Raw genomic sequence first — 26,539 nt, 5'->3', positions numbered from 1 at the left:
CAAAGAAGGAAACAAGGAAGCTAGGGGGCAAAAGATGAGACTAGCGACGCCCACGACGCATCAAACCAGCGAGAGCAATACTTGCTACTGCTGCTGCTCCTCCGATCAACGCCATTCCCAAGTATCCCTCTATCATTCCCACCCATCGCCAAAAGCAGCGTTTGAGGGTGAGTGAGCATAAGTACTGCAACATAGCATCAAAGAGCCTAAGGGAAAGAGAGTGAAGGGGCAACTTACCGCGAGCAACCCCCTTCTCAATAAGCTGATTAAGACTTTGTGCTTGAAGATTGTTCGGTTCTCTCTCGATCAGAACCGCTATACGACCCACACCACATTAAGACCAACAAGTCAGCTCACATATGCCATATCCTTTTCAGAAGAGTGCCGGGGTGGGGGGAAGGAGACTTACCATTAAACCGTCTCGCCTCGTCATAGTTGCCCATCTTATAATGCCCCAAGGAAAGATAATAGAGACATTCTCTCCTTCTTGGTGGATCGGAACGGTAAATTTCTACTCCCCACCACACCCCAGCAGAAGAGGATGGAGCAACTAGGTCAGTAGAGAGATGAAAGCCTCAAAACAAGGGGAGAAGCAAAGCGGGCGACGTACCAGTTAGGAGACCAACACCAACGCTCATCTCGGCTCTATTTTGACTCTTGACTAGACCCCAAGCATAGTTGAACTTGGTTTGCGTTGTTACATGGCCTGCAGCGAGTTCTGTTTGGTATTGTTGTTTAAGAACTTGAAGTTCAGAGGCGGAGAGAGAGGTTTCTGCGTCTGCTGCGTATGGGAGTGACATCGTGGGCGAATGTCTCAACGCCTCGACTGTGCGATGAGGTGTACGTGCTCTTTGGCTGGAAGTTGGGTAGGTTGTGTTCCTAGCTGTTTGATGAAACGTCGTTTCTCGCGCTAGTCGAGGCAGAGACAGTGTTGCGAAGGGTGATAGGATGATAGGATGTGTGGATGTGTGGAAGGTGGCAAGTGGCAAGTGGGCAAAATGCAGTTGTTTCACGCCGAGTCGAGAAATCGATTCTCTGTTAGGGTGAGAGAGGAAACATTTTCAAAAGAAGAGTGCGGGTCCGTGCGCGATACCCACGCGGCACACAGCCTGCCTGCTCTTGCGTGTGTTTGAGTGGAGAAATCGAGGGAATTTGCCTCACTTTAGAAAGAGCGGATGGCCGAACCATCATCTCTCTTGCACCCTTCCCACCCAACACCATCGTCACCGCAACCCTCTATCCGGATCCACCTTGGCACTTGCCAAAAATGAACGCCGACGAACAAGACACATTTACCTCGGTCACCTGGGAGAACCGTGATTCTGCCACATCCAACTCTCAACCCGTGTTCTCCACCACTCCTTCCTTCACCTCCTCTTCCAACCCCAATGCGATCGCTGGCCCCTCTTCATCCTCCTCCTCCTCCGCCGCCTCCTCCAATCCGCTCGCACGCAATGTCAACTCTTCCTCCGATGATCCCACCTCTCTAGCCTGGGCGGGATATTTGATGGTCCAAGTCACAGAACCACGTAAAGAACTCGAAGGTCAAAAAGACTCGTTCATCTCCTACGGCATTCGAGCAGAAACCAACCTCGCGCACTTCTCTCGTACTCACATGTCCACCCGTCGACGGTTCAACGATTTTACTTTCCTCCGTGAAGGTCTAAAACGTGATTTCCCCGCTTGCGTTGTCGCTCCACTCCCCGACAAACATCGGCTGGAGTACCTAACAGGTGACCGTTTCAGCGCTGAATTCATCGGCAAGAGACAACAAGATCTCCAGCTCTTCCTCGAGAGGATCTGTAGACATCCCACACTGCAAAGGAGTCAGTTGTTGTGCAAGTTTTTGGAAAGTTCAGAATGGCAAGTTGACATGCATGCCCACACAGCACAGCACAGTTCAAGCAGTACAGCAACAGGCGCATCGGCTTTGATTTCGGGTAGTCAGGTGGAAAATGCAGGTCCTCCTAGTCTGTTGGATAGTCTAAGCGATCATTTCTTAAACGCATTTTCCAAGGTGCGGAAACCCGATGAAAGGTTTGAAGAGATAAGAGAGAGTATCGATAAATTGGAAGAAAGTTTGGCTGGCACGGAGAGGGTGTTGAGTCGGAATAGGAATCGCATTGCAGGTAAGCACCCAAACCGCTTTTTACCCCCTTATTATCCCTTCTACCGCCGACAATGGAACGAATCCTTATCTGACTCTGCAATGGCGGATGGCTGACTTGTCCTTAGCTCTGCCATTTGGCGATATCTACACACCACAATTGGGGACCGCGATCGAAGATCTTTCAACCGATTACGAGGATTTCGCAACTAGTATCGAAGGTCTGGGATATTTGGAAAGTGGAATCACGGAACCTTTGAATAAGTTCGCTAATGCTATGTTGGAGTTTGCCAGGTTGGAGAGAGTTACCGTAAGTTCTCACAACCCCCCTCTCGCCTCCCTCACCCCTACCAATCTATCCGCGCCATACTGATTTGATCTTTGTTTTGGAGCCATACAGTCGGCGAAATCAACAGACGCAACGCTAGCGCAAATGCAAGCTCTGCTTGCATACTCTCGCTCACATAAATCCGTGCTTAAACTTCGAGACGCTAAACAGGTCGATTTTGAGGAACTCACAGACTATCTCTCTGGTGTTGTTTCCGAGCGGGACCGTCTCGCTTCTCTTTCCTCGCCCTATGGTGCTGGCCATGGCCATGGCGGGGTCCGCGGTGCCGGTATATCCGGATATTTGAAGGATAAAGTCGACCATCTCCGAGGTGTCGACGAAGAAAGAACGAGGGTAGGTCGGATGCAGAGGTTGGATCGCAAGATAAACGAGCTTCAGGATGCTGTTACCAGTGCACACGATACGAGTCAGGCATTCAGTAGCGAAGTCATGCGGGAACATAGCTTTTTTCATCTAGCAAAACAACAGGAGCTCAAAGATATACTCGCTACTCATGCAGATGGACAGATAGAGCTCTATGCAGCATTGGTCAGCCTGTTTGATCGTTTGCTTCCTCAGTTGGAGCGCATTAGAGTTGCATGATAGCCCAGTTGCAGCAATCGCACCTTTTTGCCTTGGATACTTGCGTCAGACTGCCGTCAGTCTTGTGTGGGCCAGTGTGTAGTTGCATGAACGGTGTAACTCGGGTAGAGCATTGCTCGGATGTGCTTTGAACGTTTGATCATGCTCAGGTGCCCAAGTTGAGTTCACAATGAGACCTTGCAAGTCCCAATCGCAGACCAAGAGAGAATGGGAAACAAGCAAGCTTTCTTTCTTCTTTTGCAAACATACGCGCAACGATGGGAAATATACAAAGAAAACCTAACCGCTTTCACCATGGCACCAAGACCAGCGATCAGACAAAGTCAAGACTAAGTGTGAGGGTTCTAGAACATCCCAGTGGGCTGCATATACATGCCTCCATTGAGATTGTTCGGATATCCACCCATCCCTCCACCACCCATACCCGTCACACCGGCAGTGATCAACTTGGGCGCGCCCAAACCACCGGGACCGATGATGGGAGCATCTTGCTCCTCCTTCTCCTTCTCGCTATCCTTCTTTGCCCTCTCCTTGACCTGCTTCTCGAGTTTGTTCAGCTTTTCGTTTTGGTGCCTCATACTCTGCAGCTGATAGGGCATGGTAAAGTCAGCGAGTGCGTGTCTCCAGCTGAGTTCCATCACCACATCTGGCCTGATCAGATCGTAGCAAGCGAAGAGGGTTGCTGCGTAGCATTCTTTGTTGCCAATCTCGACGAAATACTCCAGAAGCTCTTCTGCAACAGCTTCATCGTTCGACACCGCCGCCGTCTCGATGGCATCCCTAAACAACTTATCCGTTTTGCTGAGTGCAATCGACTCGTTCCACCTTCCGTTCTTCTTGTACAGATGAGCTGCCAGCCTCCTGAACTCCAACAAATCGTGTTTCTCCAAACGAGAAGCAAGCGAAAGAGCATCAAAGTTATCATATCCATCGATGCTACTTCGCAACGTCTCGAAATCTTCCTCCTCGATCAACAGATCATTGTAGGCATCATTGACAGCTTCCAAATTATGCGCCTGGACCGACATAAGATAGCTTCGAATGAGCGGAACATTATCGTTCTCCTTCTTCTTAAACATCCTCACCACCCTTCCATGATCGATCCTCTTGGCCAAAACCGTCAAGAGATCGTTGAGCAACAAGGGATGCTGTTCCAAGTAGAACGTAAGAGCTCTATAATAAATCTCGACGTTGGCAACCTTAGGCAAGATCGCTTTGAACTGATCATGATCCCAGGCATCCGCAGCATGTTCCATCGTTGCCAACGCAGCATTATCCATCTCGTCGTATTTGGTGTAAAGATAAACCAGTTCCGACCAAAGATGACACTGCTCAGCAACTTTAATCAGCTGCGGAAGGTTCGAACGAGACCAGTACAGCTTGAGGTGTTCCATCATTCTTTCCGGTCTATGCTTTGCAAGGGCAACGCCAGTTTGAGTAAAGACCCCCATATGAGCCCTTTCCAATGCCAATGCTTGCTCCAACAGCACCAACAGCTCATCAAAAAATCCTTCTGCTTCATAAGCTCTAATCAACCCAGGCAATTCTTCCGCATGAGGAATGATCGCCAATCCTGCAATCTGACTAAGCTTAAACTCCCTCTTACTCAAACAAGCCGCATGAACCTGTTTCCAAACACTCGTATTTCCTGCCTTCCTAGCTGCATCCACCGCTCCTTGATAATCTCCCAAGTAGACCAGTGTGGTAGCCAACCTGGCATAGTTCGACACGCTGGTGAACAAGAGTTTGGCAGCTTCGTAGAGTTCATCGTTGAAACACTTTTCACCGACACTCAAGATGTCAGCTACATTGGTCATTGAAAGGAACTCTTCCATATCAGCCAACCTGTTTGCCTTGGCAAGACAATAAGCGTATTCGGTATCGATCTTGGGTTCGCGAGCTTTCTTACGAGCCATTTGAAGGAATCTGATCAACTCCTCTTCTCGTCCGGCATGTTCGGCAATTTCGATCACCTCTTCATAATTCGACGGGTCCTCCGCCTTGACGTAGGAGTCAATAGCATCTTTGACCCGCAAACCATCAAGCTGAGCTTTACCGAGACGAGACCAGATCGCAGGTTTGTTGAGCTTGTTAGCATACTGCTGACCCCGATCGATGGAAACGATATGCTCGACAAGAACGTTCATCGCATCTTGATGCTGTTCTGCCTTGGAGTAGATTCGGAATGCTTCCTCGTAAAGTCCGTGGTCGATAGCGATTTTGGCGATTTCCTCAACATCGTATCCATCGAGACGATCGATGTAATTCATCACCTTACCCTTATCCGTACGAACCGCGGTAAGAAGCAGAAGATTCTGCAAGCTCCTATTGTCACTGAACGCCGACGGCTCGAGAATGATCTTCTCCAACAATTCGATCAGCTCATGAGGCAAATCAGCCGCCATGAACGCCTTCACCGTTGCCGAAACATCATCCGGATTCGTCGACTCGGGAACAGCAGTCGAAGACACCTGCTCCACAAGCTGACGTCGATGAACATTGTCCGAAGTCAACACTTGAGCCCAGAGATCCAACTGTCGACGCTTGACAAGGTATCGAGCCTGATGTTTGAACATCGAGTTGTCGTTGGTGATCGAGATCAACTCGTCATCGCAGAAACCCTTAGCATAGGCGATGTAGGCGAGGTAGGGATCACGCTTCTCGCAGTATTTACCGACAACCTTGGGATCGTATAGATTGTTCTCCTTGAGGAAGGATTCAGGGTTGTTGTTACTATCGATAGCAATCTTGGCCATGGCGTTGTAGAGAGGCTGATCTTGGGAACCAGCTTCGATCTTGGACTGGAGCCAAGGCATGATCAGCTTGAGACGGTTACGTTTCTCCACCTCCTCAACTAGCTCGTCAACCGGGATAGGTCCCGTGACGGAAGAAAGGAGGTTCTTGATGACACCCTCGTCGCAATCGACATCGAGCAAACCACCAATGACCTGAGGGGTACGCGAGGAGTTAACACGCTGAACATACACCTCGATGAAGTTGATTAGCATGTTCTGGTAGAGGTAAAGCACGAGGTCGTGCACGAAATCGAATCGATCGCAGACAATGATGAGCGGGAGCTGATCAGAAAGCTTAGCCTCCTTGAGGAAGTTCTTGACCTTTTCCGGGTTGTAGTAGTTCGACTCTCTGCAGATACGCTCTACTTCCCGAATCTGACCAGTACGAGTAGCAGCCTGAATGTACTTGAAGTGCACCTCAGGATCGGTTGAAAGGTTGACAACCGAACCAAGATAGTAGTACAAGCCTTCGAACGACTTGAACGACTCAAACATCTCGATGAGCTTGACAGGACCAAGCAAGTCGGAGTACTTGGTAGCGATCTGAACAACCACCTGCAAGTTTTGTCGGATGTTGACCTTGAGCATCTCACAAAGACACTCGAGCGACTGCTCCACGGTGAGTTTTCCAAAGTAGTTGACCAGCCAGTCGGCCTGAAGAAGGTTGGTGTGAACAAGAACCCTCTTGATGTCGGCATTGTCTTCGTAGTGCTCGAGAGCACGTTGGAGCAAGCCGGCCTTCTCGCAGAGGTTGGCGATCCGAGGACGATCGTAGTGAGTGAACATCTCGTTACCGAGAATGGCGTCGGCGACCTGAGGAGCGTTGACCAAGTTCATCTCGAGCAGTCGAGTCTGGAGATGAGCCTGCTCGGGTTTGTTGTCCTTGAGGGCATCAAGAAGGAAGCTAGTAGCCTGCTGGATCATGTTCTGACTCATGAAGATGTCAGTGACACGTTCAATGTCGACCAAGGGACCGGACTGGTCAGCGACCAAGCTGCTGGCAAATTCGGCACCCTTTTCGGGGTTGGTGCGAACGATGTGCTGGAGGAGAGCAGCATAGTCAGGCGTGTAGGCGACCTTCTTGGCGTAGAGGACGATCTTGTCAAACTGACCGGTCTCGGCAAAACAGGCAACGACCTTGTTGGGCACATTAGCACGGAGGTAGACGCTGAGGGCCAAGTTCATGTCGTGTTGACGGACAATGTCACCGAGCTCCTCGCTGCATTCGATCTTGCTCTCCTTGAGCCACTTTTCAAGCAAGTGCTTGCGACCCTGGTTGAGCACAGGACGAGCAAGCTCCAAGGATTCGAACTTGTTGAGCGTACCCTTCTCGAGCAAGATACCAAAGTACTGAAGAATAGGCGAGAGGGTACCAGGCTGGTTGGGAACCTGCTTAAACTGCTCGATGGTCTGCGAAGTTCGCAAAATACCTCTTGGCGAGTTGGCGGCGATCTTAGCAGCTTCACCGTACTGTGCCGTAGAGAAGAGCGAGTGGAACTGCTGCAAGTAGAGATCATCGGCACCTGGCAGATCACCACGAGAAGCAAGTTTGAAGGCCAAGTCCGAGTTGTTAAGCGTACGAAGGATGTATGGAATGACGGTGTTCTCATCGACGGAAACGGAGAGGACCTGACCTTTACGGTTGATACCAATGATACCGCTAGTGGACTCGTGCTCTGCTGTGACAAAGATGGTATCGCCCGAGATACGGTTCATGTAGATGCAAGCGCCGCTCTCGAGGTCGTAGAGATGGATGAAGCCGTACTTGGTGACGAGGTAGACGATAGCGTAACGCTTGCTGACCTGCATGGCGACGGGGAAGTCGTTGGTAGCTTCTGGCGGGAAGAAGACATCGACGGCCTTCTTTGTGAAAGCAGGCTGGCCGTTCTGGTGGTCGATCTCGACGACGTGGAGCTTGGCACCGGTAGCAGTACGGTTGGCAAAAGTGAAGAGCTTGAACGGGTTGGGAGCGGTATCGGACTTGAGCTCTGCGAAGGCGGCGGCATGACCCTCGATAGGCTGAGAGACACCACGTTCACGCGAGTAGAGCTGCATGGAACCCTTGACACGGAAAGCATTGGGTGCGCCAGATGGGTTACCCGAGATACCAACAAGAACAAGCCACTTTTCGTCGTGACTTGCGCGGTAGTTGATGATCTGAGTACCTTGCAAGCTGAGGTGACGATCAAAGACTTTAGCAGGGGCGGCTTCGCCTTCGATGGACCAGTGGTATACTGCATTCTCGGTGACGATAGCGAGGGTGGTGTTGTTGATCCACTTCCAAAAGACGACATCGTCGTTGATGAGATGGGACTTGACTTTTGCTTTTGCCTCGATGTTGAAGATCTGAAGTTGCCGCGCTGACTTGAGAGCAATGATTTTCTGGATAGGGTTCATGATGGCCGAGTCGGCGGTGATTGGTCTCCTCATGCTGTCGGAAGCAAGGGGAAGGGAAATGAAGGCAGGGAAAAGCAGAGAGAATGGTGTGAGTGTGAAATGTACATGCTGGAGGAAAGGGTGCAGGCTTGACGAAGGACTCTAAAGGCGGGCGGGTTTTGCAACTTACACATCGCTGATGTCGTTCAAGTTGACAATAACGACCGAGTCGGTACCGTTGATGCTTTCACGAACGCAGACAAAGTTCTCGGACTCGAGGGTGACGTTGGCGAACGAGATGCTTTCGGGAGAGATGCCAACGTTGGTGAGCTGGACATGCTCTGAGAAGTTGATGGGCTTGTCCGCCATGGTGAAGAGCTGTGTGATGTAGCGCGCGACGAACCAAGCTTATTGCTGCGGAATGAAAGGATGATAGGTGTGGGCGATGGATGCACAATGCGGTTAGCAGAACCGATGAGACCGTCGATTGCCTAGGTGTCGATTGCCTAGGTGTCGATTGCCTAGGTGTCGATTGCCTAGGTGTCGATAAGCGAGCGAGTGAGTGAGTGTTGTTTATAGAGGTAGACGAAGAAGAAGAGGAAAAAGAATAAAGAAAGAGAAGAAGGAAAGAATATACACAACGAGGATGGGAGATGGTGTTAGTGAGAAGCGTTGTGATACTGACACACACACACACTCTCTCTCTCTCTCTCTCTCTCTCTCTCTTTCTCTCTTTCTCTCACTCTCTCTCTCTCTCTTTTGCGGACTTGACGTGGCTGTTCCTGAGCCAGAGCCAGTCCCGAGTTGTGTGTTTGCGCACGGGCCACCTCGAATCCTTATATTCTCTCTCCCTTTCTCTTTGCCTCTCTCCTTCTTCCTGGAAATAAATGGATTGGAATCGAATTCAAGAATCGAAACGCGTCTCAATTTCGCAAATCCTGAGCCTGTCAGATCGAACAAAAACCCAAGCTGCGCTGGGCCTGTTCGATCAAGCAACACTTTGCCGCTTTCGATCGGACGCGATTCCTTCTCTCGGCCCAGAAGTCCAAGCTGACAGCGACGCGCGTCACTCAGTCGATCCAACTCAACTCAGCTGTCAGCGACGACGCTTTGACAACAGGACATCATCAGACCAACACCAACCTCTGCTGCCAACACTTGAGCTCCCACCCCCCCCCCCCAACCAACCATGGCTGACCCAACACCCTCCTCCTCCACCCAACCCCCCGCCGAACCCATCCTCTCCACCGATCCAGCCAAAGACAAAGCACTGAAAGCATACAAAAAAGCTCTGAAACAGCACGAGCAACTTTCGGAAAACCTCAAGAAACTCCGTTTCGGCCTCAAAGACCTCGAAAAGGCTTACGACAAAAGCGAAGATGACATCAAGGCGCTTCAATCTGTCGGTCAGATCATCGGAGAAGTGCTTAAACAGCTGGATGAAGAACGATACATTGTCAAAGCTTCTTCGGGACCTCGCTATGTTGTGGGCATTCGAGCAAGTGTGCCCAAGCACAAGTTGAAGCAAGGTGTACGTGTCTCGTTGGATATGACAACCTTGACGATTATGAGGATTCTGCCGAGAGAGGTGGATCCGTTGGTGTATAATATGAGTATGGAGGATCCCGGAGCGGCCAGCTTTGCAGGCATTGGTGGATTGGGAGATCAGATTAGAGAGTTGAGAGAGGTGATTGAATTGCCCTTGTTGAACCCAGAGTTGTTTATCAGGGTCGGCATCAAGCCGCCCAAGGGTGTGCTGTTGTATGGACCGCCTGGTACGGGTAAGACGCTACTTGCTCGTGCCGTCGCATCTACCCTCGAGACCAATTTTTTGAAAGTCGTTTCCTCAGCTATCGTTGACAAATACATCGGAGAATCGGCTCGTCTGATCAGAGAAATGTTCGGTTACGCAAAAGAACACGAACCATGCATCATCTTCATGGACGAAATCGACGCTATCGGTGGCCGACGTTTCTCCGAAGGTACCTCGGCCGATCGTGAAATCCAACGAACGCTCATGGAACTCCTCAACCAAATGGACGGCTTCGATTACCTAGGCAAGACTAAAATCATCATGGCTACCAACCGACCCGACACACTCGACCCAGCTCTCATGCGTCCTGGTCGTATCGATAGGAAGATCGAAATTCCGCTGCCCAACGAACAGTCCAGATTGGAGATTCTAAAGATTCACACCAAACCAGTGGCTAAGAAGGAGGAATTGGACTACGAAGCGATTGTCAAGCTAAGTGATGGATTCAACGGCGCCGATTTGAGGAATGTAGCAACCGAAGCCGGCATGTTTGCCATCAGAGATGATAGGGATTACTGTGTTCAGGAGGACTTTATGAAGGCAGTCAGGAAGTTGCACGAGGCTAAGAAGCATGAGAGTAAGATCGATTACAGTGCCATCTGAGGGCAAGGCATCTGATGCAGCGTTCATCTTCATTTACAGTAGTTGCATACAGTTTTCAAGCATATTGCAAGTCTCTCAACAGTGACTAGCCGTGTGTCTGTGTGAGCGAACCAAGAGAGTGTCCATTGAAAAGTATGCTAAGAAGCGATTACATGAGCGCAAGCGAAACGAAACTTTTGTGTGTGTGTGTGTGTGCTCTGAATGGAAAGACGATGGCAGATCGTGCTAACAGGGATATATATATATAAAAGGTCAAGTGAAGTGTGGTTTTTTTTACAACAACAACAAAGTGTCAGAGGTCGCTGGGGTGAGGAAGGATATGTCAGGATTGCGCAATCGAACAAGGGATGGGCTATGCTTCCCTTTCAAGCTCTTTGGGTATCTACTGCATACCAGCTTGCTCAAAAGCGTCGTTGATGTTTTGCTCGATGATCTCTCCCAAATTCTGGTCCTCTCGACCATCGACAAGGGAACGAGCCTTCTTAATAGTAAACTTGTCCGATTTGTTACCCGAATCGCCAAGCACTACGACAATGTAGTCGTTCCTCTCCTCCAGATCCTGTGGCAGAGTGATGCTCGTCTTTCCATCTCGAATGAGGAAACCATCGGCGAGGGTCCAGTGAAGGTTGTATCCACCTTGGCCGGATTCGGGGATGAAACCGAGTTTGATGATACCAGTGTAGTTGGCTGCCTCAGGGGGTTGGTCTGAGGTGTCCCATTTGACATGGTATGTATTGCCAGCTACCCAGACGGTGGAGGCGGTGGGTTGGGTGATGTGAGGGTTGTAAACAATGCGCTTGCCCAGAGGTTCAGCTGCATCGCGTCCGAGCATGAGCGTGTCGTAGTTGACAGATTCATATTGACGTTTGAGCATGAGTTGGGCCGGGGATGAGGTGCCGAAGGATGCTGCTGGAGCCGCAAAGGCGGATGAGAGCAGGAGAGAGGCACTGATGAGGAGGCATGTGAGCTGCATTTTTGCGGTCGATGCTATGTGAGGGAGGGATGGAGTTGGGAGAGGAACGTGATGGTCTTGCAAGTGATGGTGTTCGTTTGTCAGTGTACAGTTCCGCAATGGTGGAAGTGTTGGGGTTGGGAGAAGAGGATGATGATATGAGCGAAAGATGATGAGAGGGAGCGGGGGAGGAGGCGAGGGAGGTCTACTTTAACGAGACAGACGGTCGATAGAAGGTGGCCCCTCTGCTCTTCTCCTCTTCAGCTCAGCTTCTGTGCTATTGCTTCTAGAGAGGCACTCGACAACAGTCACGCATTGCCCCCTCTCTGTCACAACGCCCATCTGGAGGAAGCTCTGAGAGAGCATGCTGTCTGTGTATGTTTCGCGAGCTTTCTGAAATGGGCAAGTGCAACACACTAAGAGCATCACAGAGAGAGTCAAACGAGAAAGGAAATAAGAAGCTCAGACGGCATCGCTCTTCTGCTGCTCTATTGGAATTAAATCAATAAATGAATAAATGAATAAATGAATAAATCAATCAAAGGCGGAATGCGTCTCAAGAACAAAGCTTTCACCTCCGTCCTTCACGATGGTCGAGGCTAAAAGGTTTAACGTTTGCAGCGCGATTCCGACGTTCTCAACTTAAATTCAAATAAGAAGAGCGTGTGAAGTAACAAGAGCCTCTCCCTGTTGTCACCGTCGGGAGCCTATTCCGCTCTCATACTTGGTCGCTAACCTCGGAACCACACAACTCGCTCCGTACACGATCTAGTGTGCAACTAATGCGTCTCAAGCCATGCTCTTTTGCTGCCAGATGTCATCATCGTTGGTCTTCATCTGGCCATTCTTTGACCCGACTCGGATCCTTTCCCCAGTCAGGAAGAGAACCTTCCATAGACAGTGTCTTTCTCGAATGGCTTGTGGGCCAAGCTCGGCTAAGATATTAGCTCGCCACTTGGCATCCCAAAAGGAAGGCGAGAAAAAAGAAAAAAAAAAAAAAAAAAAAAAAAGAAAAAAAAAAAAAGGTGTCACGCATCGCTTTGTCAAAATGCTCTGAGATTAGTGCCCCACACCTGCATGCGTTCAGACGATCATATTCTTTCGTCAGGGGCCAACAGGTCGAGAAAAAGAGGGAGACAAAATCCACGAAATTTATAGATCGGTATCGCGATCAAAGATTCCCGATCTCGTCGTCGCTTTCCCTCACAGCACTGTCAGAACAGCCTAGCATAACAATGGCTACTGAGACACGGCAGGAAATAAAAATGAAATCATTATAAATTAAATTGGCCTCCTTGCATTCGACATGCTCCTCTCCATAATCGCAATGCTGCGTCGACTACGCTTGCCACATCACACCATTTTCCCATCACTAGTCATGGGATGCTTTTCGAGATCACAGAAGGCGTCCTTCTCCTCCTCACTGGGTTGAGGCGCTGGGGTTGGAGCTGAGGTTGGAGCTGGAGCCGTGATGATGTCGGGCAAGCCGAACAGCTGACATCAGCAGTTGTGACGAGACAGGTGACAGCTGTCGGACAATCCGAATCGGATTTGCTGCTGTTGCTGCTGTCAGAATTGCAGTGAAGAAAATGTGGCTAAAGAGGCGTCTTGCTTAGGAATGCTTATATCTTGTCTCTCTCTTAAACGCTCCCCGAACTCAGCCTTCTTCTTCTCTTCTCTTTTCCTTACCTCTTTCCTTTCTGCCTCCATCCTTCGCTCGCCACCGCTCTTGCCAATGACATCCTCGGTAGCAGACCATCCATGAGAGGCAAGGGGGCCAACAATGTCGACCGCATCTCCGTGCTTTCCGCTCTTCCTCCTGCTGCTGCTACTGCAACTCGCTCTTATGCTCTTCGACTCTGCTTCCTTTTACCGTCTCCTTGCCGTTGAAACTTCTTGACGCCCTCCTTCGTCGCTTTAGACACAGTGCCGCCGTCACTTTGCAGCCGTCTTGTGTCATCTCGCTTGGGCGCTTCAGCGGAACTTCAATTGCCTCACATCCCTATCTTCTTGGCAGCGAGCAGATCCTCTGAAACTCAGCATTGATCCTCCTCGACCCCAATCTCTCAGACATCCAACTCAGACACAGCTGATTGATCTGCATGGTCTTCTTTCTACTCAAACAGGCACTCCTGCAGGCGGCTAGTGCACACAATAGCCTCCCCCTTTGCGCCTGTTTCATCGTCCCGCGTAAACTTCATTCTCGTGTTCCTGCGATGTCTAGCTTTAGAATGCCGTTCCTACTCATGCTATCCATCGCATAGTCAGCCGCCATCGACGCAGTGATGCCATGGCTCTCTGCTACCTTAAGATTTCGTGCTCAGTCTTAAGTTTGCCAGCAGAAAAATCCTGCGCCCGTGTCGAGCAATGTGCGTCGCAGAGGATACCATTGTCACTGGAGGCGGCACAGATCAAGCTTCAGCACGTCGGCAAGCTGCTGCTTGCTACCTACCTATTGACGGCTCCTTGTCGCCCGTTCCCCCTCCGCTCGACGGCGACCTGCTGTGACTCTGACCCTCCCGCAGCTGTGACTGTACCTACTCTACTGTCCATACTCTACTGACCTGCTGCTGCTGTCAGCGAGCCTTCCAAAGAAGCGTCTGCGCTAGAACGAGGCCAGAACGCTTCTTAATCCTATTTCTTTTGCGCTATGGCCTTGCGCATTGATCGCCGTGCAGCTGGAGCCCACCACTGCTCTAGCCTCGAGCGTTCGATCCAGAACACAGAACAGCTCTTATGCCTGTCATCCACGAATTTCACAATCCCGAGCAAGGGGAGCGGATCATCGATGCAACCTGTCCCGAGAGCAGTGCCATGCTCACGGTCTGTGCGAACAAACGGTCAGGTACAACGCACCCTAGGCAAACAGCATAGCGCTACGCAAGCGAGCTGCTATCTTCGGTCTCCCACTGTTATGGCAAGCTCGATCAAGTCGAGCGAGCATCAAGCCAGGACGAATCGAGGCGAACAAGCTTCTCAGCGCAACGAGGCACACATACAGTTCTGTTCAGTCTAACTTAGCAACACGCAAGGCGAAACCGGCTAGCCAGCGGCGTACCTCGTGCAGGGGCATGCAACTCGAGCCTCCTGTCCTACGGAGCACAGATCGCGATCAACCAAATAGCCGAGCTGTCCTTCTGGGCAGTGTACCTCAGCCACAAAGATGCCCTTGCTTCTTTTTGTGTGCCTCCCTGCCTACTTACACCTCCTTCTCGCCTGCATCTTATGCACCTGTCCAGCAATGCTCGTCAGCGCTCCGATCGCTCCCAGAACGGTGGTCAGATCTCCACTCCTCTGTATCCACCCTCCCTCACTTCTCATTCCTATTGCCCATCGACAGTGACATTTGGACGCTGACGCCGACGAACCCGCCGCATTTCTGACTTGCTGTGGCCCATGTCTCACTCCATGCCACAGCCCTTCTCGTTGCGTATGGTCTTATCTTGCCTTGCTCGCTGTCATCTCCGTCTCCCATCGTCTCTTGTCGCCTCCTCGCCTCGTTTTGCCTTAGCATGTTGCAGTCTGCCCTTGCATCCCTGCCTCGAGCTTGGCCTAAGTTCGTCCTACGTCCCCTGCCTTTCACCTGTCGATCATTGCGTCGAATCTTCTTCCACCGTCGAGTTTGTGTGGATTCAGTGGCCGTTTGACCTCTTGTCATGCTCTGCCGTCGTTCCTCGCCGTGGCCCTCGAGCGCTTGTACCTCTCCAACGCATCCTCGTTGCATCTCCGACTTTTCGTGTTCCTTCGGAACATTCTCTGCAATCCACCTCAGCGCCGATGCCATGCTGCCCAAAGATTGGGCTTCCTCTGGCCCAGGTCCTGCTTGGCATGGAGCGAGAGTCGAATTGCTAGCAATCAACCATCCAAGGCCCTCTCGGATACTGCCTCGGTCCAGGGCAGACTCTCCCCTGAGCCACTTTGCCACTATGTGGGTACCTGCCTCAAGGCTGTTTGCGCAGGTCTAGCAGGGGAATCCCACCAGATCATCGCTTGCCCTACATTGTCAAACAGCACTTGCCTTTCTCGGCTAGCTGGCTCTCCCAGTGATTCTATGCTGGATGGACAGCTGATCCGTCAGAGACTCCGCTTCAATCATTGCCACTGGATATAAAGACCAACCTCCTCGTCTCCTCTTCTCCTCCTTTTCTCATCATCATCCCTCACCTTCCCAGCTCTCCCCTAATACTCAGCGCTTCCTAGCCAGAAGTCAAGTCAAGTTTTTCCCCTCTCTTCCCCCGGAATCCCCTCTTGTGTCGTGTCCAACTCTCTCTTTCGGTCTTTATCGCCCCCCAACTGGAATCCACATTCTCTTTCTTTAGTTCAGCTCTAATCGGCCAACCCTTCAACACCAACCTCATCTTTGTCAGCTTTTGCAATAATGCCTTCCAAGATTGCTCTCTCCATCTCAGCCTTGGCCATCGCCATCGGCATGGTCAACGCCGCTCCTCACTACGAGTACAAGTCGTACAACGGCGGCCACAACGTCGTCTCAAACAACGAGAACAAGCTCATCGACCTCTCCGAGCTCGGTCTCGACGTCGACCTCCTCAAGCGCACCAACTACGCTGTCTGCAAGAAGTACGTCTCCTCCTACAACGGTGGTCACAACGTCTACACTGTCAACGAGAACAAGCTCATCGACTTGTCCGATGCTACCGTCGACATCAGCCTTCTCACCACTGATGGTCGCAAGCAGAAGACCTGGCGCAAGGTTCCTCGCCACTGTCTCGAGTACATCAAGAGCTACAACGGTGGCCACAACGTCGTCGTCTCCAACGAGAACAAGCTCATCGACCTTTCCAACCTTGGTCTTGGCCTTGACCTCCTCAAGCGTCACTCCTCCGACGTCGAGTACTATAACGCTGGGCACAATGTTGAGCTCGACAACGAGAACAAGCTCGTCGACGCATCCGACCTTCTTGTCGATGTCGACATCCTCAGGCGCAAGGCCCCTACGTTCTCTTCCTACAATGGTGGCCACAATGTTGAGTTGACCAACGAGAACAAGCTCGTCGACGCATCCGACCTTCTTGTCGATGTCGACATCCTCAGGCGCAAGGCCCCTACGTTCTCTTCCTACAATGGTGGCCACAATGTTGAGTTGACCAACGAGAACAAGCTCGTCGACGCATCCGACCTTCTTGTCGATGTCGACATCCTCAGGCGCAAGGCCCCTACATTCTCTTCCTACGATGGTGGCCACAACGTTGAGTTGACCAACGAGAACAAGCTCCTTGATCTCTCTGGCCTTCTCGCCAACGTCGACATCCTCAAGAAGCGCACCAACGCTGACTACTCGTACTACAACGGTGGCCACAATGTCGAGTCGACCAACGAGAACAAGTTGATCGACCTTTCGGATTTCCTTGCCCACATCGACATCCTTAAGAAGCGCACCAACACCGAGTACTCGTACTACAACGGTGGCCACAATGTCGAGTCGACCAACGAGAACAAGTTGATCGACCTTTCCGACTTGACCGCTCTTGTCAACGTGCTTAGCAAGAGGAGCCTCAAGGGTTACGGCTCCAAGATTCACGCTCGTGACATCTCCGAGACCCTCTACCGCCGCACCAACAGCGACGAGGACTGCACTTGTGTCAAGAAGCCCAAGCCCACCCCCCCCAAGCAGAACCCTACCCAGCCTCCTCGTGGCAACAACGGTGGCAACGGCGATGGCTGCTCTGTTGACAAGCCTACTCCTCCTACCGACAACAAGCCTACTCCTCCTACCGACAACAAGCCCACTCCTCCTACCGACAATAAGCCTACTCCTCCTACTGACAACAAGCCTACTCCTCCTACCGACAACAAGCCTACTCCTCCTACCGACAACAAGCCTACTCCTCCTACCGACAACAAGCCTACTCCCCCCACCAAGGTCACTTGCGGTACCAACGAGGTTTACATCAACGAAGGTCACAACGTCGTCTCCCGTAACGAGAACAAGCTTTTGGACTTGAGCGACATCACAATCAACATTGACATTCTCGGCGACCTTCTCGGTGGTGAAAAGAAGAAGAAGCAGCAGTCTGTTCCTGCTACCTCTGTTTGCACTGCCAAGTCGGGATGCTGTGTCGCCAAGTCGGTCTACTACTACAACGGTGGACACAACGTTGAGTCGACTAACGAGAACAAGGGGCTTGACCTTTCGGGTCTTAACCTTGGACTTAACATCCTTTGAACCCGCTCACAGCGCAGTTCCACCCTTTGGTAAGGGAGGAAGCTTGGGAGCGGTGAAGCGATTTTGATGGATCAGACAGAATAGAAGGGTTGGTGATTGGTTGTTCGGTTCCCCATTAGTACTGTCCCCTTTTGAACCCTTGGCCGGGTTTGTAAAGTTGAGGACTCTAGCGGTTTCGGTTTACCACACTATTCTCATCAACTCTTTCTTGCTTCTTTATCAAATCAGCTGGCTTCTTTGCTATCGCTTTCGAATATCCTTCTCTATCGGGACAGTTTCTTTTCCCTTTTACCCTCTGAATTACATCCACTCGGAAGTCTCTCCTGGGACTTTTAGTCACTCCGAAGGATAGGACACTTATTGGCTTTGTGTCTTTCCCCCTCCCCCTAATCTTTACCGTTTGATCGCACTTCCCCCACTCCTACATACACTCTTTGATTTGACTTGTTTGTTGTTACCTGGCTAGACTCGCTTTTCCTGTTGGAATACACACTCTCTTTGGACTTTAAACTTGTTCGTTTGTGTTTGATACTTGAGTTGTGGGCTTTGGTTTGGGTTGGTTTTGCTGTTCCTGGGTCTGTCTTTTTCGCGTTCACTTGTGTTTGCGTTTGGTGGAGCTTGCGACAGGATCCTTCTAGATTGCGGGAGGGAGAGGGGGTTAGCGATGAGAAGGAGTTTTTTGACTACTGCTTTAGGAATCTCATGTCTCGGCTGCACAAATCTCTCTCGATCAGGATGAGCGTTTGTAAGCGATGTTTCATCATCACACATCACCTTGTGCGCAATGAAATTGAGGCCATGTTGATGATGAGGATTGGCTGAACAGCTGGGAAAAGTTGTATTACTGCTGTCTAAGCTGGAAAGGGCGACTAGGGAGGATTGGTAGGTAAGAAATTGCCAACGATCATATGAGGAATATTCCATTGATCTCGTCGAATGGTAAAGGAGAAACAACAATGGATGAAAGCTGCTTTTGGATTGTTAGGATCTTTCAAGACTCCGGATGTGCTTGTTGCACCTGTTTCCGCAGCAACTTTCTCGTCTTGTTTCATTGCTATACCTGCGCCAACTCGGCCTTCTGTAATTGGAGTTTGTTGACGAGACGCAGAAGCTGAGCGTACAAGTTGAGCAGCGATACTCTTTGCACTTTGCGCAGTACCACCACTACCAACGCCACCTGCAACAATCGCTTTATTCTTCGTCCTCAAAACACAACTTGTCAGCACTGCTTTCTGACCTGGATCGAAACTTACTGCTCCATATTTCTCCCAATAATTCACCGCACTTTCTTCGGCCATCAACTCGTAAATACACAACCTTCCCTCCCTAAGACCTTCAATCGGAACACCAACCAGCTCTGCAAACTCTTTGTTGCCCTTATAAATCTCTCCCGTTCTCCGCCACAAACATGCTGGAATACCCTGCGTACTAAACACTCGGTCATAGTCGAGTAGAAGCCGTTCAAACGCCTCTTCGATGAACACTAGATCGATGTTGGTCAGTGACTGAGCTACGGCTCGGAAAGCAGGTCGGAAAACGCATAGAGGTTTGAGAATTCGACGTTTGGAAGCAGCGGAAACATTGCGTTCCATCCAGCGGTTTAATCTTGCATAACCATTGACGTGGTTATATGGGCGCAGGAGACCGGCTTCGTATTTAGCTTGGATCACTCGGGCAAGCCGTTCATCGCGAGTACCGTCTTTTTGGTCTGCTGCTGTCAGGAAGAATCGTTCTGTTTTCGAGGAGCCGCCTTGGAGCGAGGGGAGGTAGGAGCCTGAGGCGATGCTGGAATTGCCTTGGGCCGCAGTGGTCCTTGTCCTCGTGTTGGCCGAGGTGGAGGCGGAAAATGATGATCGGCGAGAACGTTTCCCATTTCCCTCGTTGTTTTGGGTTGGTTGCTTGGTGGTGGTGTTGAATCCATTGTAATCAGAACCAGAATTAGGATCGTAGATGTTCCCAGTGTTGTTGCTAGATGTCAGAGCGGAAAGGCTGTTCGATCGATCATTATTAGCGTTTGCATTGATCGGTGTAAGGGCAGTGAGACCTTCCATCATCCCTCCACTGGTTGAAGCAAGACCTGAGATGGTATTCCTCCTACTCTGAGACGGAGTTAAACCCGAACTCGTCTGCGCAGCAGCCCCAGTCATCCCCGGCGTAGCCCCGGCAACAAATCCAGGTCCATCCAGACTCTCCAAAAACTCGCTTAGAAGAGTAAACTCATTCCCTCCAGCCGAATCTCCTCCAAACCCGCTTCCTCCTCCTTCGTATCCTCCTGGTCCTCCGCCTAGTCCGAGCCATCCGGCTCCACCCAAACCTGAAATGTCTCCTGTTGGGGCAGAGGTGGTGGGTTGAGTCGGTTGAGATATGTTTCCGTTCCCCACACTTCCCCCCTGTGCAGTAGTGGTGTTGTTGTTGTTGGTGGTGGTGGTGGTGGAAGGGGCGGGGTTTGTCATATTGAACAAGCTAGCAAGGGAAAGCATCCCTGCATTGTTGTTCGAGGTTGAGGGTTGCATGCTCGCCCTGCCCTGTGCTGGGGCCGTGGAGGTGGTGGGGGGTTGGGGTTGGGGTTGTAGTTGTTGTTTGGACATGTTCGCAGCGCCAAACTCTGCATAGTTGTTCTGGTTGAGCGAAGACATGGGTGAGGCTGAAGAGTATGGGCCATTTGAGCTGCCATTGAAGGCCGAACCGCCGTTGTTCCTGTTGCCACTGTTGCTTCCTCCCGCTGCTCCTGCATCCGTCGAGCCGAGCCCTAGGGTTGGAAAGAAGTTGCTCGCACTGGCATTCGCACCAGTAGCTGGTGGTGGTGGTGGTGGTGGTGGTGGTGGTGTAGCAGAACCGTTCCCCACCCCCGTCCCCGCTTTCGACTGAACCTTGGCCTTGGACGGAGTGCCAGAACTACCCATCTCACCATCCCCTCCGCCATGAACCTTGGCCGGCATAGCTTCGTCATGACACAAATGTCCAATATCTCTCTTTATACATCTTTGACAAGGTCTACCTTCGTCGCAAGTCATATGCGATCTTCTGCAATAGATGCATGCCAGATTCACTTTTCTCCTCTTCGAAGGCTTATTTTTCCTGCCTGCACCCGCTGTGCAGGGGAAACTGTCAGTATCATCACCAGCTCCGCCGCTCGATTCGCGTTTGCTTGAAGGGCCAGAAGGCGCTGGTGAGGCGGAAGCGAGGTTGGGTCTGGAAGGGGTACCTGTAGAGGTGGTGTTGGAGGTGGAGGTGGAGGAGGAAGCGTTGGTGGAGGAATAGAGACTACGTGGATCGAATGGTGGTGGTGGAGTCATGCTGGGCCGCTTCCATCCATCCAAAGCTCTCCGAGAGGAGATGGTGACTATGATGTGGTGGTGGTGTAGGGATGTCGGAATATGGTGGTGGATGTAGAAAGATGGATGGAGAAAGATGCAAGGAGAAAGATGCAAGGAGAAAGATGCAAGGCTTATGGTTGCCGACGAGACGAGGTGAGGCTGGCGCCTGTTAAATTTGCAACCCCACAAAATCGGTCGATATCAACGTGACTCTAGCCAATTTGGATCATGCTGTCAGACAAAGAACAGGAGGAGGTGCACTATGTGCTGGTATCTGAGATTGATCTATGCTTGTGCATCAGCGCTGTCGGTGCTTCTCCTGGTACTTTGCTGAACTTTGCGTTCGACGGCGCCAAGAAAGAACATAGCAAAAGACTCGAATTTGACCATATCGATGCCGTATGTGCAATTCACCTTGACAACGAGCCCAGTCCCTCCGGTTTCATTCGTCTCGTGAATGGAGATCCTCACCATCATCAGCGGCTCTATGTTTGATGTGTCCTGCAAGTGCGTCGAGTCAGAGGCTTGTGCTTGGAGCTTAGACCGTCGTGCTCGACGAGTCCAGCTTTCTTGCGTCAAAATCACATCGAGCCTACCTGGATCTGCATCTGACCTCCTCCGAACTGCTTGATTCAACTCTGACACTGACTGAGATCTAAATCTGCTTCCCCTCCGCTGCCCTGCGTCTTGCTGCCCAGAGTATGAAGAAGGATAAACAAAACATCCATCCAGGTCTCTCAAGATTGCCATGGTAGATTCCAGGAGCTCCTTTCTAGTCCATCCAGGTCCCACATCTAGCTTCTTCCCTGTACGCTCTGTCGAGTTGGGACGGCTTTTCTCTAGCGAGCTCCGAAGATCCTTCCTTCCGAGCTCATCGCTGAGTCTGAGCTTTGTCCGGGTCCACATAATGACCCATCGCTTAGTCTTGCCTCCACCAGTCTTTAGCTCGTTTACGCCCCATCCTCCTATTTTCCCCTCTCCTGATAACACTTTCAATTCAGCGGCGAGCTGAGCAACACTGGACAATTTGCCTAGCATACAAGTCCACCAAAGAACCTTTCTCTCGGTGGTGATGCTTTCACGTATCATACGCTGGACCAAGCGGACTTGGCCTCCTTCGACGATCATTTCTGATCTCGAGCCGTGACAGACCTATTCACATCGACACATATCGAATAGGGTAGGGGAAAGGGGTGTGAGTGGAAATGAGGTGGCATGACACCTAGGAGGGAGGGAGGCGAGCAGGGCACTTACAGCATTCGCAGGCAACTTCTTGAGTGATGCCGAACGATTCATTTCTTCAAAGCTTGTGTAGAAGGGTGGGTTGCACATCGTGAACTCCAGTCCAGTCTGTTGATCAGGTAGGAAGGAGGCATTTGGGTCCACATGAAGCAGCGAGACTCGATCGCTGAGGTGGGTTCCGTTGTTGGGATGATCGATGATGTGGTTCTTTGCATAGTCGAGGCTGTTGGGATCGATGTCAGTGGCAGTAAAGTTCCAGTGTGGAAAGCAAGCAATGCCGAGGATAGGATAGATGGCTGATGCGCCTGTGCCGATGTCTAATCCGCGAATCCTGTCGTCGGCGGGGGGAGGTTGGTGTTGAAAGTGGTGGAGGAGATGCCATGTGGGGAGGCTCCAAGTTAGGAGCTCGTGGATTAGGGAGATGTATGCTAGTCTGAAGGGGAAAGGCAAGGTTAACTTGGGTTGCATGGGAAGGGTGCATGGAGGGGAGAGCTTACCTGTTCGGTATCTGCCAACGTATCATTGCGTTGGTGAAGAGATAGAGGTCAATCATACAGTAGAGTGAGATATTGTTTAATGCAGGAAAGAGGAAAGTGCTTACAGTAGGACACAAGTTTGAGAGTGAGAAAGTGGCGTATATGCCAAAGTCGTGCTGTAGTAGGGTTTCGGCAAGACATCTGACTGCCTCGGCATCTTGGAAGTCTATCTTGGCTTCATAGCCGCGGTCATCCTTGACACTATAGAAGGTCAGCGGAAGGAGAGCGGTAATGTCAGTTACACTAATGCAAAGAGTCGGCAATGGTGAAGGAAAGGGATACATACAACTTGCCCAATGTCGCCGGGTACTTGGCTGCCAAGGCGCGAAAGTCGGGCGTGCTAACACGATAGAGGCTTGGATCTGTCATGGGCTTAAAGCAGCATCTGTCAGTATCACGGTTGTCGCTCCATGAGGTCGATCGAAACCGTCTGCTCACCAATCTTTGGCTGTAAGAGCCGCGTCAGGCGAGGACGCTGATAGGCATACCACCTCCAATCAACTCTGTTCTGTGCTCTCGCAAGTCTCTGGTCTTGAACCTGTACGTTGGCAAAGGGGTATACATAGCATTACGAAGCATGAAGCAGTCAGATAGAAATACATCATAAAAGCCCAACCAACAAAAGTAGCAGGGTAAGTGGAGATCAACGCACAGTATTTGATCCGCGCTTTGCTCTCATCTGAGCCCAGATGCTCTTGGCGATCCGCTCGAAGGCTTGGTCCATGTCGAGCGATTCTCCGTCGTGTTCCTGTGCGTAGCTCTGTTCGAGATCTTGCCGTCGTGTTATGGTGGGTTGGAGCGCTTTGAGGTCTGCTTTTGAGATGCCAGGTGCTCGACGCTGGCGTGTTTGGAGCTCTGGTGGGTATTCGAGGAGCTGGACACGAACTTGGCCGTAGGGCCTGCGGAGACCTTGGAGTGAGGCTTGGATGGCGGGGATGTGGTCTGGTGAGCTTGATGTGGAAGCCAAGATGGCGGTTGGTCGTGTTTGGTCGATTAGGCGATCGCTTTGGAGGTCGTCGTACTGGACAATGACTTGGAGGTGATGTGTGGGCTCGTCGTCGGGATTCTCGCGTTTGCGTTTGGCTGCTGCGACGAGAGCTGCTGCTGTGGGGTTGGATGGGACTTGCTCCGCTTGGTCTTGTGCGCCGTTGGAGGGAGCGGTGGAAGAGGGAATGCGCCAGGTGAGCTTGAGGAGATCAAAAGCCTCTGTGCCAAGCGCCTCTAAGGCGAGTTGTTCATCTCGGCTGCTTCCAGGCAGAGAGAGCTGTTGGAGCGCCATAGCCTGCTGCCGTCTTGACACGTATGCTTGCAGATGGCAGTGAAGGTCGGATAGAAAGGCGTGTACTCCCGGCAGATTCAAGAAGTGCGACAACAAGGTCAATCCGCCGGCTTCATGGTCTCTTTCGGCTGGGCTCTTGCTGCCTGCTTCGCCTGTGGCCACAGTGGGGATGTATCTCTGCACAAGGCTTGCCAATGGCACAAAGTGGGGCACTGTATGTCTAATGAGTCTCAACCCATCGGCCAAGGAATTTGCCTCAAGATCCGCTGCGGTCGTCTGGCCGAGCTGCGGCATGGTATCGAGCAACTGGGATGGTCGAGCAAAGACCAAGTAATATGGCTCGTAGAAACGAGCTCTGTAGAAAGTATCGAGTCGGATGCCAAGCGCCAAGTCGCCATCCTTGTCGGCAGATGCGCTATCGCGTGCAAGTCGAGCGCGGCGACCGACATCAAGATCCATCTCAAAACATGTCCAGGCAGACGATCGGTACAAGATGGCTTTCTCTTCGAGCGATCGTAGCTGTTGTCCAAGCTCTTGATTGTGTAAGTCAAGTGGGCTGCGATGGTCTGCTTCCAGTTCGGGAAGGGCGCGCAGGGAGGCGAGCTGTGACTGGAGCAGAACCTTGTCTGCGCGAAGCTGACTGAGTTTGTATCTGAGCTCGTCCGTGGTGGCGCTCATGATGGCAGTGCTCGATTGAAGCTGTCCGTGGTCCTGATCGTGCTGGTCAGTTGTGGCGGTCAGGAGTATGACAAGCGAGCCTGAACCCGAACTTGTCCATTTAAACATGAAGAGACATACGATTAGCGCGACGCGACTTGCTCATCAAGGGTCCAAGTCCAGCCCGAAACGTGTCTTTTTGCTTCACGCGTCTGGCTTCACGCGTCTGGCTTCACGCGTCTGGCTTCACGCGTCTGGCTTCACGCCGTCTTTCTTGTTTTCTGGTTAAAAAAGAAAAAAAGAAAAAAAAAGAGAAAAAAAAAAAAAAAAGGAGCCGAAATCAAGGCTACAAAAAGGGGATTGCTTGAAACCAAGGACGAGCAGAAGTAAGCTCAGATAGCAGGACCATCTGACACGGGAGAGCCGACACGGAAGAGCCGACACAGGAGAACCGACACAGGAGAGCCGACACGGATTCTCGCACAGACCATGACGATCGAACTGCTTTGTCCAGCATCCTCGATGCCGTCGGATCTGTCCGAGCGAGCAAGCAGACAGACAAGAGAGCTTGCATCCGAACACAGCACAACAACAGAGGTCGGACAGGACGACCGGCCCTGCTGGATTTCGGCCTCACCGAGGCGCGCTCTGGAAAGGAGCACTTCTGAACAGAATGCAGACAGTCGAGTTGTGCTGGGTAGAAAGAGCGCATCGGGCAATAGTTTGGGTGATAGCGACAAAGCTTCAAGCTAGGATCTATCAGGTAGCGATCCTCTACTTCTCTTGCCTGTCGGTTGCAGTTGCCGCTTTTCCGAGACCAACACTTGTTGAGAGAGGCAGAAATAAAAGCAACGCTGGTGCGGCTGCACATGCCAAAGCAGTCAAATAAGCAAGCAAGCAGTCAAACAAGCAAGCAAGCTGCGCGTCCACCTTTTTCACCGCCTCTTGGAGCGAGCAACACTGAAAATATGCCCGGCCCGTCCAGTTTGGCACTCGGCCTAGGTAGCTGCAGCTGTGCACATCGCCGAAGCCGAGGCATTCTTCGCAGCTGTCACTTTGTCCATCTTTGCTGGCCAATTGCCCCCTCCCACCTCTTCTCAGCTCAACGGTCCTTCAAATCCGCTCTTCTGTTCTTATAGAAAGAGGTGGGAGGTGGAGCATGAAGCAGAAGCCAATTGTATGACCAAGCAGCTCTATGCCTCGGTCAAATGAACAGCGTTGCAGCAAGCTTAGGCGCAAAAGCAATGCGGGGAGCAAAGGAGCCCTGCTTCATGTCGCCGCCGCCTACAGTCCCTTTTCCCAGCCAGAATTGGATAGCGGTTCAGCCTGTGCTCTGCCCTCCAGAGTTGCGATGCTCAATCGACAGAATATGTCGCTTTCGGGTTGGTCGCTGGTCGAGCAGATCTGCAATCCAAAGAGTCTGTACCATTGCATTTGATCGTTGATCCTGTTTCAATTCTGGCTTGCCCATCGAGACATGTCGCTCTGCTTGGTGACGTCCGTCTGCTGCTCCGACTCGTCTGCCAGACGAGACGAGCAGAGGTCCATTCTCCGATCAATAGAGATCAAGCACAGGATGCATAGGATGCCTAACCTCTGCCACTTGTGCAGATAGGCAGATGTCTTTGGACCGCAGAAGAAGAGACAAACGATGAGCTTACGAATAGTAGTATATGCAAATATCTCGATCGCCCCTTGAACTCGGCAGCTCTCGGCTTCTTGGCTGTTTGGCTGCTTTCTGTGTGTG

The 26,539-nt window shown here is 51.4% G+C and overlaps 11 protein-coding genes across 11 annotated transcripts; 4 read left to right on the top strand and 7 right to left on the bottom strand.

The window, feature by feature from the left end:
• Positions 1-40: 40 nt before the first annotated feature.
• UHO2_04794 (uncharacterized protein) lies at positions 41-800 on the bottom strand (the record flags this gene model as incomplete). Its single annotated transcript, XM_041554610.1, has 4 exons — positions 41-129; positions 238-315; positions 410-511; positions 611-800. The coding sequence occupies 4 exons, from the start codon at positions 798-800 to the stop codon at positions 41-43; spliced, it is 459 nt and encodes a 152-aa protein (XP_041410544.1).
• A 467-nt stretch (positions 801-1,267) lies between these two features.
• Positions 1,268-3,038, top strand: UHO2_04793 (uncharacterized protein; the record flags this gene model as incomplete). Its single annotated transcript, XM_041554609.1, has 3 exons — positions 1,268-2,129; positions 2,287-2,417; positions 2,508-3,038. 3 exons carry the CDS (start codon positions 1,268-1,270, stop codon positions 3,036-3,038), a joined length of 1,524 nt encoding a protein of 507 aa, XP_041410543.1.
• Positions 3,039-3,382: 344 nt separating this feature from the next.
• On the bottom strand, positions 3,383-8,578 carry UHO2_04792 (putative CHC1 - clathrin heavy chain; the record flags this gene model as incomplete). Its single annotated transcript, XM_041554608.1, has 2 exons — positions 3,383-8,264; positions 8,400-8,578. 2 exons carry the CDS (start codon positions 8,576-8,578, stop codon positions 3,383-3,385), a joined length of 5,061 nt encoding a protein of 1,686 aa, XP_041410542.1.
• An 820-nt stretch (positions 8,579-9,398) lies between these two features.
• On the top strand, positions 9,399-10,625 carry UHO2_04791 (putative RPT4 - 26S proteasome regulatory subunit; the record flags this gene model as incomplete). Its single annotated transcript, XM_041554607.1, has 1 exon — positions 9,399-10,625. One exon carries the CDS (start codon positions 9,399-9,401, stop codon positions 10,623-10,625), a length of 1,227 nt encoding a protein of 408 aa, XP_041410541.1.
• Positions 10,626-11,007: 382 nt separating this feature from the next.
• UHO2_04790 (uncharacterized protein) lies at positions 11,008-11,598 on the bottom strand (the record flags this gene model as incomplete). The annotated part of the gene is made up of 1 exon (XM_041554606.1): positions 11,008-11,598. One exon carries the CDS (start codon positions 11,596-11,598, stop codon positions 11,008-11,010), a length of 591 nt encoding a protein of 196 aa, XP_041410540.1.
• A 3,289-nt stretch (positions 11,599-14,887) lies between these two features.
• UHO2_04789 (uncharacterized protein) lies at positions 14,888-15,361 on the bottom strand (the record flags this gene model as incomplete). The annotated part of the gene is made up of 1 exon (XM_041554605.1): positions 14,888-15,361. The coding sequence occupies one exon, from the start codon at positions 15,359-15,361 to the stop codon at positions 14,888-14,890; it is 474 nt and encodes a 157-aa protein (XP_041410539.1).
• A 594-nt stretch (positions 15,362-15,955) lies between these two features.
• On the top strand, positions 15,956-17,761 carry UHO2_04788 (uncharacterized protein; the record flags this gene model as incomplete). Its single annotated transcript, XM_041554604.1, has 1 exon — positions 15,956-17,761. One exon carries the CDS (start codon positions 15,956-15,958, stop codon positions 17,759-17,761), a length of 1,806 nt encoding a protein of 601 aa, XP_041410538.1.
• An 869-nt stretch (positions 17,762-18,630) lies between these two features.
• Positions 18,631-21,057, bottom strand: UHO2_04787 (uncharacterized protein; the record flags this gene model as incomplete). The annotated part of the gene is made up of 1 exon (XM_041554603.1): positions 18,631-21,057. One exon carries the CDS (start codon positions 21,055-21,057, stop codon positions 18,631-18,633), a length of 2,427 nt encoding a protein of 808 aa, XP_041410537.1.
• A 306-nt stretch (positions 21,058-21,363) lies between these two features.
• Positions 21,364-23,225, bottom strand: UHO2_04786 (uncharacterized protein; the record flags this gene model as incomplete). The annotated part of the gene is made up of 4 exons (XM_041554602.1): positions 21,364-22,230; positions 22,333-22,764; positions 22,922-23,057; positions 23,143-23,225. 4 exons carry the CDS (start codon positions 23,223-23,225, stop codon positions 21,364-21,366), a joined length of 1,518 nt encoding a protein of 505 aa, XP_041410536.1.
• A 274-nt stretch (positions 23,226-23,499) lies between these two features.
• UHO2_04785 (uncharacterized protein) lies at positions 23,500-24,813 on the bottom strand (the record flags this gene model as incomplete). The annotated part of the gene is made up of 1 exon (XM_041554601.1): positions 23,500-24,813. The coding sequence occupies one exon, from the start codon at positions 24,811-24,813 to the stop codon at positions 23,500-23,502; it is 1,314 nt and encodes a 437-aa protein (XP_041410535.1).
• A 468-nt stretch (positions 24,814-25,281) lies between these two features.
• Positions 25,282-25,545, top strand: UHO2_04784 (uncharacterized protein; the record flags this gene model as incomplete). Its single annotated transcript, XM_041554600.1, has 1 exon — positions 25,282-25,545. One exon carries the CDS (start codon positions 25,282-25,284, stop codon positions 25,543-25,545), a length of 264 nt encoding a protein of 87 aa, XP_041410534.1.
• Positions 25,546-26,539: the final 994 nt, after the last annotated feature.

The sequence above is a fragment of the Ustilago hordei genome, assembly GCF_900519145.1.
Source record: "Ustilago hordei strain Uho2 genome assembly, contig: UHO2_contig_10, whole genome shotgun sequence".
Lineage (NCBI taxonomy): Eukaryota > Fungi > Basidiomycota > Ustilaginomycetes > Ustilaginales > Ustilaginaceae > Ustilago > Ustilago hordei.
Note: the sequence above shows the minus strand (reverse complement) of the source record. Positions and strands in the feature narration are given on the sequence as shown.